We start from the raw sequence: 14,992 nt of genomic DNA, 5'->3' as shown, positions 1-14,992 counted from the left end.
AGTGGTGATGAACAATATCAAAGAGAACAACAGTTCACCGGTTCTTTCTGCATTTCTTTTGGAGCAAGTTCTGATAATCTGATATGATAATAATAGTAGTAATACTATGTACGTGAATGAATAAGAAATAAAGTAAATGAAGAGAAAAAATGTTGTGGAAACACGGGGAATCGAACCCGTGACCATCAGATCGAAAGTCAAGCATTCTAACAGCCGGAACCACAGAGGTTTTCATGTTACAGTAGAGATTTTCTTCGGCTGTACTGTAATAGCCAGGCTATGGCGATATGAACCTTGTGTGAAATAGAGCGACATTTTATTTCACATAAGCTTCAGACATGCAGGTATTATTAAGAAGCAATAGGGGAAATGTTAAACATTCGTCGATCAAATGCATTTACATGACGCAAACTTCGCAGTTTATACCTCTTCGTTTGGTTCGCGAAACCTGCCTATTGTCTTTCCAACCACAGCTCAGTACGCATACACAGGTATGTGTGCCTGGCCAGTCCCACATTTTTTTACAATACCAGTTAATTGATCCTTTTACAGAACAAAAGACTATCGTTAGCTGATGAAACCAAGGCATAATGTTCAAGGTAGTGGGGTAGTGCCCGGATGGTGTGATTGGTCGCGGTTGATTTGAACGCCAGTCAGTTGGAGTGTGGACTGCGTAGAACACTTTCTCCGATTTCAAACATAAATGCCTTCGATATTTCGGTAATCAAGTCAAAACTGCTGCAGCAGAAGGTAAGGCGAGATACATATGCTTGATATTGGTCCGGATTAGTATCAATAGGTTTTTATTTTAGTCAAAGTCGTGCAGTCGGGCAGTGAATGAACTGCGCAGTCAGAAACTTCAGTCGTAAGCCAGACAAAGGCTTACTACATGGATCATGTGCATCAATGTATTTCATGTACATGCTCACTGGCGATATCAATTGCCATTTCTAATCAATGACCATTTGCTCTCACAAATTAAACACCTAAGTCTTGGTCACAGAGACAACATATGTGATGATGTTGATGGTCTCGAAGTGCTGATATTATTTTGCTGGTGTTATTTTTGGTAAGGCGTGACTTGACTATTTTTGTGATTAATGTGTCTTACGACCGTTGAACATTGTATGTCATATCATTTTAGAATAATGTATTTCAAATCTAAACAATTATTCACCTGGCTCCACTATCCCGACTGTGGTGTAGCACCCGACTATAACTGGCATGAATAGGGAATACGCTGGTTATGGATGTCAGATCGTGGTTCCCTGACTTTTGCAAACAATTCCACTGGGCGTATCCCACGCGGCGACACCAAGGACCGCTGGCTGATCTAATGATATGTTCGTAGCAGGGTGTCAAAGTCGGAGAGACGAAGAGCCACTCGTCTCTTGTAGGGGGTTCATTGGAAGTGTTTGCATTTGTTAGCCTATAAAGTTGAACACAAGATTTTAATCCTTGTTTCGGGTGCCTTTGAGAGAACTGATCACACACAATTCCCAACCTACTCGTCAGCCAGCTGACAGATTATTATTTGGGTCGAACGTGTTGCTATGATGTTTTTGAAGAGATACTTGTGGCTGTTGGAGAGACCTCTTGTTTAAACAGTTCCATCTGCCCCCTCTAAGGCATATGATGGAAACTGTTAACTTGACCGCGGAAAGATCGCAGGTTGAAAACAATGGTTTCGCGGAAAAGAAGGCGAAAACAATAGCATTTATTTAATGGAGACATTGGGTGATATGAATAAAGACTAGCAAATGCTTTTATCCAAAACTACATGTACATTTACACTATGTCTTTCTGTACAAAATTGAAGTAAAAGCATTTGCTCGACTTTATTCATATCGGCCCATGTGTGACGTTTGATCCAAAAGACGCTGAGGTGGTTGGAGATGCTTCTAGTCTAAAGTTTGTCATAGGGCCTCCTCCGATTTAAAGGCATAAGGACCTGGTATGAATATTGCTACTTGGGTGTGGTGCAGATTTTGGGAGCCAATCGGCGGGCACCGTACATTACTGGCTGGAAGTACTAAATAATCAAAATTTACATTTTGATTGTCTAACCAGAGGATATGGCTTTTTAAAATTATTGAAAGGAAATATTGATCTTGACTCTGACCTTAACCTTCATTTGTCTCGTAATTTCAGCGTTGATGTACCATGAGCCCGGTCTATGAGGTTGTGGTAGCGAGAATGGTTGGTGTCAGTGTGCACAAGGACGAGGACGCAGAGCTAAGTTTGAACCGGTAAGAATACGTCGAAATCGCGTACAAAGTTTTCATACTTCATACTTATATACCCACTTCATTTTAAATGAGAAATATAGCGTAGATCCAATTGCATATCCCAATGCAAGCAAAAGAAACTTCCAAATGATGCACTGTGTAACGTAGTGATGGACTCTGATCCAATCGAGCAATCATGGTGGCACGCATCAAACTAGATGGATGCTGGTCTTATGAAGGCAAACAGATGGTAAACGAAGATTTCACCATAATTTTTTTATCCTTAATCTGCCAGTGTGCTCCTGGGCAGCCCCCCCGCAAAACCAAAAAAAATTATATATTTAACTTTATCTTCAGATAGAATGACCAATTGCCTTCCCCGCGACTGACTCGCGGCATCATTCCATCGATGTAACAAGTCACCTGTCCTACTTCTCCGACCCACGGGACAAGGCCGCCATGGAGACGAAAGTTAACTGTGGACCAAGGGCACTGATACATCAGGATGAATGCGTGTAACAGTTTTAAATGCCCTAGGATAGAGTGTTCCGGGAAATAATGATTGATTTGGGCTTTGAAGGTCAAGAGTCTCAGTAGACCCATACCTTAGCCTGACAACAATGAATTGGGAAGGACACTATTTCCAGATACATTCAAAAATACTACACTGGTACGAGTGCCACCTGTTGCCGGATCTCGAGTTAGAGCCTGCTGATCTTCTTGTTGGAACAATATTTTGTAAAACATCTCTCAATAATGTTTGTACATCGACAGATCAAGACACCATTGTGTCAGTAAGATGAACATTTGAATTTGTCCTGAACATATCAAATAAAAGAATGGAAAGTTTCACAAGAAAGGTTGTTGTTTGTACATTTCATCATAAGGCCCCGTTCATGATCAATGACAACATTTGACAATGGAGACAATTTTCATTTGAGATAGAACATCCTCGTCGGCCATTGCGACATTTGCGGTCGGGTTCACATACTCGTGATTCACATTGTCGCGATGTCGTGTTTCTCATATCACTGGCCTAGTATCATCCCACAAGGTGGCGCATAATCGCCCACTGCTCGGACTTTGTCTTGGCACGGTCTTCACTTTGGAATAAACTGATCAGTTCAAGGCAGCCTAACCTGTCATATGAGTTGTCCGTCCCATTCATAAACTACACACGAACTTGATCTTTATTATGCACTCAGCAGATTAAATCCAATACTTGAATAAATTTCAATAAATTCCGTGTTTGAAAAGCGATCAAAATTTGTTATCTACGCTGTCCTTACGTATAAAAAACGCTCCCAAAAGGTGGCCACAGTGTGTAGTCACTATTGGCCAATCAGGAGGCAGACTCGGAAATGTGCTGCTTGAGTTGGTGGTTGACAGCCCGCCGTGTCACGTGTCGCGAGCATGTTCGTTGATTTGGCCTTAGCTTCAAAACATATTAACACGCCGAGAGAAGTCAAAAGTGACATCGACGTGAATCGCACGTAGTCACTCTTGTGCAGGTGTCATGTTCATCCTTGATTTATAAATGACACGTGACAAGTGACCTAAGTTTTGCTGCCAATGATAGCGCCGTATGACAAAATCTCTCTCTTATTTCGACCTAGGGCGAATCCGCAGGACACAGAGGTGTTAAACAGATATCCCCTTAGACACGGATGCCATGTACCTCCATGCTTCAGATCACCAATTCGTTGAGAATTGTTTGTGTGGTTGCCATTTTGATGGAGGACCTGCTAGCAATAAATTATAGTTGTTTTTCTGGTTATAAATGAGAAACAAAGAGTATTCAGTAATGGAATCATCTGCGGATCGACTCACCCGATGACGACACTGCGGTGAATTGGCGTAAAAATGACCCTGTGATGGGACGTCACGTCTTCAGGCAACAAGGTGGCAGTGAATGGTTGACGTCATTATAATCTTCCCACGAAGTGCATTTGATTTGCCATTACACCAGTTACTGATTCCACGCATGGAGTCGACAGAACGTACATTGTGAGAACATCCAGTTGGTCATCTCAGTAGTTTACTCCCAAGATCGCTCCATGATACTGCCTTTCTCAGAAAACAAATACGGTAAGAACAAAATGTCTGATGGCATGTCCTTCTTTAGCAATCCCAATAGCATGATGATGATTCTTGGTTCTGCCAATAAGTGTATAGCCTAGGCCTAACACAACAGTTTATTCTCTCTTCAACAGTTACATATCACATTCGTCATTCGAAAAAAGTATAGGCCTACGTTGTATTGTAGCCTAACAAACCTTTGGCCAACAACGATGATTCTGCTAAGCACAGTTTGTGTGGTGCTCTGTTTCATCGGAACCCATGGTCACCACGAAGATAGACCACACCCCACCGAAGACTTCTCCAACACAGCCTTCATGGATACAGACAAAAACTATCAGTTGAACTGGAAGGCGACAGACAGTGTTATCACATTTGAAGTGATCGTGAAGACGACGGGGTATGTTGGCCTTGGTTGGTCCGACAAGGGAGGTATGGATGAGGCAGATATCATCACGGCCTGGGTGGATGATGAAGGAACGGGACACATTCAGGTAAGTAGGCTATTCTCAGGCAATTTTGACCTGTCTCTGTATCATCATCATCATCATCATCATCCACAGCATCATCATCGTCATGTCCCGCAGCCATGCGGCTATATGATTGAGGCGAATTTGCGAATATACCAGGAATACCAAGAAATCTAATTGGTTTGAATCGTATGTCATGATGAAATTACCTCTTTATAGGATCGACACGGGACTGGCAAAGTAAAACCAGCGATAGACACCAAGCAGGATGTCACCCTTCTCCTAGCCCAAGAAACTAATGGTTACACCAGTGTCAAGTTCACTAGACCCCTTGACACTTGTGATGAAGAGGACAGACCGATAACGGTGAGCAGAGCTTTTCTTGGAAGCGGTTTGTAAGGGTGATAAAAATATTATGCCGAATATTATCATTGTTGTTTAAGATGTAGCCTAATTGTAGAACACCGGTCTAGCATGCAGACGTGAGTGTACAATCTGCATTCTGACAGCCTCAGTCGCTTGAGTCAGTGAAATAGAGTATACTATAAAGGTCTCTCTTTAAAAGCTTGTTTAATACAGTCCAGCACACCTTTCTCTTTTTTAGACCAGCACGATGCGAATGATCTGGGCGTATGGGAGCAGCGACCCAACCAACGCTGATGCCCTGTACCAGCACGATTACGGAAACCGCGGCACAAAGAGCATGCGCCTAATCGGCATCGCGCCGTTAACAACATTCGTCATGCCAGAGAATGCCACCAGTGCTGAGATGAAAATCTCCAATGTGAGTTTAGCACCCCGCACACAAGTAATCCTACGATTCCTTGTTGCAGTGACAGAGACATGCGATAAAATGAAACTTAAAATATCCCGTTTGCGAGGTCATCGCAGATGCCTGCGAGAAGAATCGGTCATCACTGAGACATGCGATCAATATCAACTCGGTTACCGGTTTTGAAAAAGAACTTGGAAAAGTGGAACAATTCGGGAGAGTATCCCGCGAATCGAAACCGAGCTTTCTTTTAGGTGACTTTAACATCATCTCAGCACGTGGGAATACTTGCTTTTTTATCCATAAGCAAGATTCACTGAACTGTAGCAGAGTAGCTTTCTACGCGTATGTTTTTCTTTCTGTTTTTTTTTTCTAGTTCACCGTGCCTGCCAGTGACACCCATTACGAGTGCCGGCTGCTGGAGATGCCACTGCTATTTGAAAAGCACCACGTAATAAGGGTAAACGCTTCAATATTTCGTAATTTTACGCCGCAATGCATGCAAAAATCGATTGCTAATTCCCCGCGTGTCAGTGTTACCACAATCACAGTGAGTTAAAACCTCTCTTTCACCTGCTCTAATTCCTACAGTCTTAATCACTTTCAGCAAGAACCAATCATAACGCCGGGAAATGAAGCACACGTCCATCACATGATTCTTTATCTATGCCCTCCAAGTATGAACAACCAGACCTACGAATCCCTACTCGCTGGAGGCGGGGGCTGCGGCGCATTTCAGTCATGCAGAAACCCGGCCTTCAGTTTTGCAATTGGAGGCAAGGTAATTTATTAGTCGGCGAAATTTTTGATTGCTCTTGCAGCAGCCAAAATCTTACTGACCAAGCGACCGCTCACGCTGTATGTGATTGTCTTGCAAAAAAAGGTGTTACGTGGTCTACAGAGGTGTCGACCAGGAGTAGACGCCGGCAAAAATAAAGTTCAAAGCAGTCCACGTTATATAATATCAAATAAATTCTTATGTTAATTTGTTTTGGATGCTACATTAGGATGGCACACGGTCGATGACACACGGTTTGTGTCACGACGACGATTAGCTAATCATGGACGTAAAAGGAGGAATGTTACGGAACTGGATTGAATATTGCGAGTAGCTAACTTTCTGAAATTTTTCAGGGGTCCACCTATCCTGACACCCTTGGTTATCCCATCGGCGGTGACGATGAGCCATTATATGCCAGATTGGAGATCCACTACGACAACCCGCAGTTGCGGTCAGGTAAGAGTAGGTGCAAAGGGTAGGTTTCCACTGCAGTGCATTCACATTGCGATAACGCATGCAACAGTGCTTTGCCATTTCACGCCACATTTCACCCAAACAAAACAAAAACTGCATTCATTGTAAAATTCTTGCGATTTGATGCGAGTTCGCATCAATTCACATCAAATGCGTTTTTGCCTTGTTGTACGGGTAAGGGTCGGTTCCAGTGAATGCGATTTTACATTTCACAATCGTACAGCACAGAGGAAATCGAAAGGCAAAACGTGTAAGACAACAAAGTCGTACAGTGGATTGTCATTGGCTTGCCAGTTGTCGCTAAAATGAGACGCAACTCAACTCGTCGGCAGATTGCGTATTGCAATAGTAAGAGATATTCACTGCTCTTTTCCCAGATGTTGTCGACAGTTCCGGATTCCTTCTCATCTACACACCCATTTTACGAGCGAACGACATTGGCGTGCTATTGGTTGGAAGAGCGGTCAGCCAAACTCATATCATACCTCCGAAACAGGAGAAGTTCGTCTCATATTCTTTTTGCAATACGAAATGCACGGACGAGGTAATTGAGAACTTCTTTCAAAATCTATGTTAATTTCAAATTACAATACAAAGAAAACATTTAGAAAACCTTCAAGTTAAAGTAATTTACCACCCGCCCGCTCAAACTAATAATATGTTCGCGTTTTCAGTCTTTCGAGAGGGGTGGCGTGGACAAGATCCATATGTTTGGTTTTTTACCCCACACTCACCTGGCGGGCAGAGCCGTGGTGACCAGACATCTGAGAGGCGATGTGGAGCTGCCCTACATTGGCAAGGATGATAACTACGACTTCAATTACCAGATGACTGTGGTGAAGGACGAGAAAGTCGAGTTTAAAAAGGTAGAGCAGGATAAAAATCGCAGCGGTAGCAATCTCTCTTGTGCGGGCGCTGTGTAGAAAACTGTTATGAATATGATACTGGCGACAGTAAAATGTAATTTTCAGCTGGGCCTATTATATATAATTATACTCTTGTGAGAAAAACCCAAATATTACACAATTTGAACGAAGTGTTAATTGCTAGCCGATACAATAAGGAGAAGATGTTAAGGGCATTACATGCACACATGGGGAACTACCGTCTTTTATTTCCTCCTTTTCTTCATTATATAGCTATGAATCCATCGTTAATCCTCTTTTCAGGGTGACGAACTCAGAGTAGAATGTACATATAATACCATGGACAGGAACCTACCAGTATATGTAAGTGATGCGCTCAAATACATTTGGTAAACACCATGCTGACTCATATCGGTTTGAAAGAGGAGTTAGACCTTGCATCGTTTTCAATGTTTTTCACTGTAAACCACCAAATTTTGCGGGTGTTCTATTTTTGCAGATGAGTGGACAGACGTCATTGGACGTGAAAGCTTCTAGAAGAATCCATACTATACTAGTGTATTTTGTAGATGAGTTGACCGTAAATTCGCATATTTCGCTTTTGTTCTTTTAGGGTGGCAAGTCAACGCATGAAGAGATGTGCATGTCGTTTATCTACTACTATCCGAGGTTACCCATGGTCCAGTGCTTTAGTCAACCAACATTCTCGACCTTGCAAGATATATTTAGCCAACATCACAATCTTGACAGGTGAGTATGACAGCTTTCTTGCAATGTCACGAGTTCTTACTTTTATCAGTCAAGACCAGTATCGCCCACCATTACTGGATGAAATTCGCAAGTGGGGTCACACTTACTCAGATATTCCTGACACACACAGAATACAAAATGTATCAGAGGTTTTCTTAATGGTTTATTTCAGTAATTTCAACCTCGAAAGTGTGAGCGGTGATCAATTCTTTGACATGATGACGCGCAATATGTCCTGGGCAAACGCTGCAGCTCCGTGGGAGAAAATGGAGAAGACGTACAATTATGATCAAGTGTGTTCCTTTGGATCGGGTGCCGAATCGGACTCATACAAGGTAGGTCTTTATTCGCAAACAATAGGTTTCAATAGAATGCGATTTGAGGCGATTCATGCATTGTCTAGGTGCAGTGCGGCGTGAAATATTATACAAAGCGCTGCCACATGCGTTGTCGTAATCGCACAGTGATCATGAAAGGCTACACTGTGTATTTTATGGTACTTTTTATTTTATGCCAAGATTAAATATACGTTTCCTTTCTCTTTTAGTACTTCCAGAATAACCCAATCGTCGTGATCCGAGAGCCCTACCAGCCGACCAGCACCTGCAAGCCTCGGCCCGGCAGCACCGCCGCCAGGGCCATCACCTCAGGCCTGACAATGGCGATGTCACTGGCACTATCCCTTGCCCTCGCAGCCGTTTTGTAGATTTTAAAGGCATACCAGTTAACTAACGACTAAATTTATGTACATGTATAACTAACTACTATAAGGCACTCAAACGAAAGAATAACGATTTGAAAATTGAATAGTAGTTATGAAATTTATAATTGCGTAAGCTAACTGCTATGCTTATTTTACATACATGTATATGCATTGTATAAAATTATGTTTAAAATCATAATCAATACATGTTTATCGATTCAAAACTAAAGAACAATCACATAAGAAATTCCTAAATAAAAGCTACCTCTATTCCGCCAATGAAGCGCCATCGATCCTGGTCTACACTCGCGGGTTGAAAGATGACAGACTACGTGTGCTGCGTACATGTATAACCTGGGAGGAATGGTGCGTACGTGCGTTTTGTCTTTTTCCTGTCTCATTTTTCTCTTTTTCCTGTCTCATCCTGTTCTCATCCATCTGAGCATTCGAGGTAGAATATTGGAGGTGATCGAATATTCATATACTTGAATTGCTCTCTCGCCCCCGACAATCAAATCAACTGAAATACCGTCTTTGCTATATTCAAGGCAAGTGAATTTATGAGGTGTCGTCAACTTGTGAAATGATACCACTTGGTATCAAGTTGTTATCATTTAAACGACCGAATACCTTCATGATTCAAGATGTGTGAGGGGGACGGACAAGACAGCAATTCAATTTCGATTTGAGTGGAATGCACGGACCCGATAGCTGTACGTGTATGTACGTACACGTAGTGAGTCGAGTCCTTGATTGGTAGAGATGCTCTTGCACGGTATACTCCACATGACATGCTCGACTCGCCGAGTGTGGTCCTTGGGTCGGACTAGGAGTTGACGAAGGGTGTTCTGTGGAATGACCTCGTGGTTATTCGTTGTTTTAACTAGCTTCTACTAATAAAAGTTCATGTTGAAAGACTCAACGAGTCAGTTTGATGGATCAATACATTGTCGAAGATGCTGCAGATGTTTGTATTTTCCAAAGGAATATGTATTACTGCTTTCATGATCAGATAGTGCTTGTTGTATCAAATAGATCATTGTTTTTAATAGTATACATCCATCTTAGACTCGGGGACGTGGTTGTCAGGGGCTGATCTGTTTCTTTTGTAGGCCTACGCGTCACGGTCGTGCAAAACTATAGAAACGAGGAAACAGCATTTTCAAGCTACATTAGTTGATTATAAGAGAAGTATAGTGTTCTAATGCTCACGCTAACGTTAATGCTAACGATAACAGTATTCTTTCATAAAACACTGAAAGGAAACTAGATTTATCGTTGATGTAAGCGCTAACGTATCGAAAGCGAGGAAGAGTGAGTTAAGTGTGTAGCTGTACACGGCAATGATCTGAGAACCGTGGGTTTTCAGCTGAGAACCGTAGGTTTTCATTGGCCAAGTCATAAGTAAACACAGTTTTGCAACATGTGACACATGACATCACGCTTCACTATCGACTCGGTATTACTCATTTCAACCAGATTCGACAAATTTCAAGAGGAAATACGGCCGTAATCAGAAATCATACTCATTTAACCGAAGTGCTGGCAGTACTGTACGCTGTGCCTGTGTGGTGGCAAAATGTTAAATTATAAATGAAATATTCTTTTTTCGGGGCCGTCAAATGGGGTTGGCGAAGACCAGAATCATTAAAAAAAGAATATACTTTGCCTAATTCGGAGCATATATTCTTATAGAGCGCTTTTTAAGTTCGACCTGCGGAGGACAGAGACCATGGTACACCGAGGATCGAACCACGACAGAAACCAGAAATGTTGACGTGCAGACACCCAGCGAGAAGTGGCATCGGAAAACTGCCTTGCGAATTTCATCACAGTCACGTCACCGGCAGTTTCATTCGTTGGCGGCCGTATTTGACCACATTCGACCGTAGTATATACAATCCGGTTGTTGGTAAATCCACTATGATTGACTGTGCCAGGTTATGCTTTTCGATAGACTGTCTGGTTTTTATATTTGCACCGAAAGCCTCCGAGGCTTGTTTGATGCATGCAACTACATATAGGTCGTTCTGTCGAAAGCGGGTTCGAGTGCCTCTGCGGTCAGATGGACATAGAGTAATGGTGAGGAGAGTGAGTATGACCATGAAATACATCAGATGAAGGGTAAACATACTCTCGAAAAGATTTGAAGCAAAATCGCATTGAGTTCACAACGCATGCGATATTTACTGTTTACTGTTTATTGAGTGCGACAACGAACTCGTCATCCACGGCTTTTGTTCAAAATTATCAGATCAATGATTTCTGAGCTACGGCTGTGAAAGGCAAGGTGCCAAAAATGACAAAAAGCCAAAAACATGCTTCAATTCCAAGGGGCAGCATATCAGCATATTTGAATACATGTTTGAACTCCAATGGGTTAATAACGAGGTTGCGCACCCTTCCTCTCCGACTTCATCTCCGTTATCTCTTGACCTTTTCAATTAAATTGACGAAGGTTTTCATATTTGACACTCCACATGCATCAATAGGGTATTCCAAAATTGACCTGTGCATGTGGGACGGATATTACGAAGTTGTCATCCAAGTCGTAGGCCAATCATCACGACTTGGAATACGACATTTTATTATTTTCGCATTTTCCACAAGTTCGAACTTGGATTCAAAATATTATTGTGTAGGTTTATGTAACGTGTCGAAGTAGGCGTCGTAAACGGTGCGCAACCACCGCAATCTCTCAGCATATGAGCTTGTTTCTCTTGAGTGTTACTGTCAAATCTATCACATATGACTGGGACAAAAACACTGACTCTCATTTAATCAATTCGCGTGAGTGTTTTTTCGCACGATTCTGTGACTCCACAACGGAAATGAAGAGGGACTGCTCTTTATCGAAAGTGATTCTGACTTCACCTATTTCATTTATATACCTTGTTGTTTCTTCGAACCATTTCATTTTTACACTGTTGTAAATTCGCAATGTACACAGGGAAGGCCATTGATGCGTTTCATCAACTACATTTTTTTACCATGTGTCTTTCAACTGCAAACTGCAATGCTAACAGGAGTGGCGGCGTAAGTAATCCTATCGAAAAATGCAAATATCGTAATAGATGACTGACGCAAAATGTTGTGCACCTATAATTTGAGAACAAGAACTGTTATAACAAAAAAAATATTTGCGATTGAGATAAACAATTGTTTACTCTCATGAGTGATGGTATACACAATAAAGAATGTTTTCCCCCAGGAAAATGGAAGGTGACTTCGGACGTTTTCCCTTAGAACCCATCATGTTCTATGGTCGTGTTGAAGTGTTCTTTATAGGAGCTTTGCTCATATATCGCTCGAATGTGACATCGGAGCGAATGTGTGGTGCGAATGCAGAATGAGAATGTTGAAATGCGTTACATCTGAGTTCTGAGTGGATAATATTGTCACGATGGGACATGCTTATGTGTGTGAATGTGCTGGGCGAATGAGTAACTGGGTCAAGATTGCATGCCTGTTTGCATGTACATGTAGCTTTGCCGTATAGCATGTTCGGTAACTTGCACCGGGCTTGCACGTGTAAGAGTCGATAACTTTCGTTCACGTGAACAATGTAAGTCCTGAGGATGCCATTGTAGACAATGGTAAAACTATAGAGAATTTCCAGTAAATTCGCGTAGCCGTATGAATGCAAAGGTATTACCAGGAAAATAAGTCGACATCAAAATGTTATCATGGACGAGACAAGAGAGTTCTTCAATACATTAGCTCTATTAATTTCACACATATCACAAAGACAAAAATCGAATGTCAAAGCATAGAGATACAATAGGATGAAGGCTAATTCGAGTACCCAATAACTCCGGTGTGTTACACCGAATTTCACATACTTACATTCGTTTGTTGTTTTCAGTAGCAAGGTTGGGATCTGTGAAGAAAGTCGCTGAATTCAATTTCCATGACCTTGGATGTCCTTGCGAAATTTCGTCGAGAGGCGTGGCAAAATGGATCCTGTGTTATATGAAAAAGGGCTTTGTCGGTGTATTTTATACCGATTCCTCTCGATCATCTTATACGATAAGCATCGGCTTCACTTTAAAAGGAATTTCTAAATGTAAGCGCAGTGGTGGGTTCCATGGCTTCATTTGCTTTCGAGGCGAAGTGAGTCCAGACTGTAAGTACAGTAACTGCGGATCCTGGATATTGTACTCAGCGAATGGCGAGCTTGATTCCAAGATTGGGAAATTCTGTCCATCGCGCTCCTGCAATGGGAGTCATGATTTAATGATACGTGTACTTTTGTTCTTTGATCGATTAAATGCCAGTGAAGGCACCATTATTGTATCATCATGGAACCAAGAACAGAAGCATTGCTTGGTAGTCACCTATAGATTTGTAAAAGCTGGAGATTATCTTATGAAAAAACGGTTAGAAACAGTGGTCAGCCACTCGGTGCTTTGGCATAAAAAGGCATATTACTTGTTAAGAGCGATGAGCGTGCCACATTCTGGCGACATCATTGTGTACGTCTTCGACATACAAAACCATAGTCATTACATGTACCTCCTTCAAGAATCAAAAGGCTTTCTGAAAACAGAACTATTCAGGTCAAACAATTTCCCTCCAGATCTCAAATTTATGGGAACAATGGAACTCGATACTGTTAGGAATGACATTGTGTTCATTGCAATGTCTTCTCGGACAACCCGACATAGTGCTCATGAGCCAAAAAATCAAATTCCCTTTCAGATTTCTCAGCTCAGTACCACGCGAACTACACCTTGTGGCACGGAATGCCAATCTCAAAGGTTTCGTTATCGTCTTAATCATATTAGGTTTGGTTGCACGCGCGTTGTGAACATAACAAAAAAATTAACGGAAGTAAGATATCTGCTGGACTTTAACGAGTGGAAATTAATGGCAGTGGATGCCATTGGAAACATTCTCCTTGTCAGCCATTCGAATGTCACGTCAGCTTTAGTCTATCGCATAGTGCCTGAGCTGTCCTAACATCTCCCTGACCATCATGTCAACCCACTGATGACAAGCTGATGTTTTGATAAGACTGCTGTGTTTTCGGATTCAGCACATTGATTCCTTTCACTGGCAGGAACATATAACCAGAAATCCGCACGAAAACAAGCACATAATGGTCCCATCTCCTGACCATACAGGGTCGGTTTAGTAGGGGGGCCTCATGCCGGAGCTAGGGGTGCAGTAGATGGCCTCCAGTTTACCAATATCAGCCTGCTGATGCTCTTATAAAACTGGGTCTGGCTTGACCAAATACCAAAAAATGTTTCTCTATAGTTTTATTTAAGAAAATGTTTGCCCGTGAGGACAAGCGTTGCCCATACATCTCTCTGGCGGCCATGTGCGTCATGAATTGTCAGACTCGTGATAATAGGGTACAATGTCGCCATAAGATGTTTTGGAAATCGAGTCGCTGTCCTAATGTATATGGATATTGGATAAATTGGACTAGGCTTGCAGTGCAGACTTGTTCCCGCTGTACATTAAATAATCATGATATTACATTCAATACAACCACAATAGTACAAGTTGATGTCTCTTGCATCAAAGTGCGTATTGCCATCGGCTCTACAAGATTTCATCCGATAGATTTTGTCATAGGTTTGATCACGTAGGGAGTTTTCGCAAATCCCCCGAAACGCCGACGCGAACGCATATCCCATTGTTCGAGCTCCTGATCACGATGGCGAACAATGGGACGGGCGTTTGCGTAGGAGTTTCGAGGATTTGCGAAAACTCACTTTCGTCCCGCAACGAAGCTAGCCCCCAGCGCGGCCAGCCGTGAATGTGACATACTTAGCAACAGTCCCGCTTCACTTCTCCACGGAGATTGCTTTAAAAGCATCTCGAAGCAGGCATGGGTCTCAGTCTCCGCTCTGCCGCT

The 14,992-nt window shown here is 42.3% G+C and overlaps 1 protein-coding gene and 1 long non-coding RNA gene across 2 annotated transcripts; both read left to right on the top strand.

Moving 5' to 3' along the window:
• The first annotated feature begins 664 nt into the window (after positions 1–664).
• Positions 665–3,045, top strand: LOC135500902 (uncharacterized). The gene is made up of 3 exons (XR_010449537.1): positions 665–750; positions 2,152–2,249; positions 2,586–3,045. It is a non-coding gene; the product is annotated as an uncharacterized LOC135500902 (long non-coding RNA).
• A 1,579-nt stretch (positions 3,046–4,624) lies between these two features.
• LOC135500786 (DBH-like monooxygenase protein 1) lies at positions 4,625–9,126 on the top strand. The gene is made up of 12 exons (XM_064792437.1): positions 4,625–4,801; positions 4,997–5,143; positions 5,382–5,561; positions 5,926–6,009; positions 6,157–6,330; positions 6,684–6,786; positions 7,182–7,348; positions 7,479–7,670; positions 7,974–8,033; positions 8,284–8,420; positions 8,593–8,755; positions 8,968–9,126. Exons 1-12 carry the CDS (start codon positions 4,625–4,627, stop codon positions 9,124–9,126), a joined length of 1,743 nt encoding a protein of 580 aa, XP_064648507.1.
• The last annotated feature ends 5,866 nt before the right edge of the window (positions 9,127–14,992 follow it).

This window comes from Lineus longissimus, chromosome 16 (genome assembly GCF_910592395.1).
Source record: "Lineus longissimus chromosome 16, tnLinLong1.2, whole genome shotgun sequence".
NCBI classification, from domain to species: domain Eukaryota; kingdom Metazoa; phylum Nemertea; class Pilidiophora; order Heteronemertea; family Lineidae; genus Lineus; species Lineus longissimus.
The sequence above is the reverse complement of the archived record's forward strand: the minus strand, read 5'-3'. Positions and strand labels throughout refer to the sequence as shown.

What these genes read in the sequence shown, in the direction of transcription:
- LOC135500786 (XM_064792437.1), top strand. Translation starts at nt 4,625, where the DNA reads ATGGATACAGACAAAAACTATCAGTTGAACTGGAAGGCGACAGACAGT. An exon ending in AAGAGGACAGACCGATAACG is followed by an intron (nt 5,144 to 5,381) that starts GTGAGCAGAGCT and finishes TCTCTTTTTTAG; the next exon opens with ACCAGCACGATGCGAATGAT. An exon ending in CCGAATCGGACTCATACAAG is followed by an intron (nt 8,756 to 8,967) that starts GTAGGTCTTTAT and finishes TTTCTCTTTTAG; the next exon opens with TACTTCCAGAATAACCCAAT.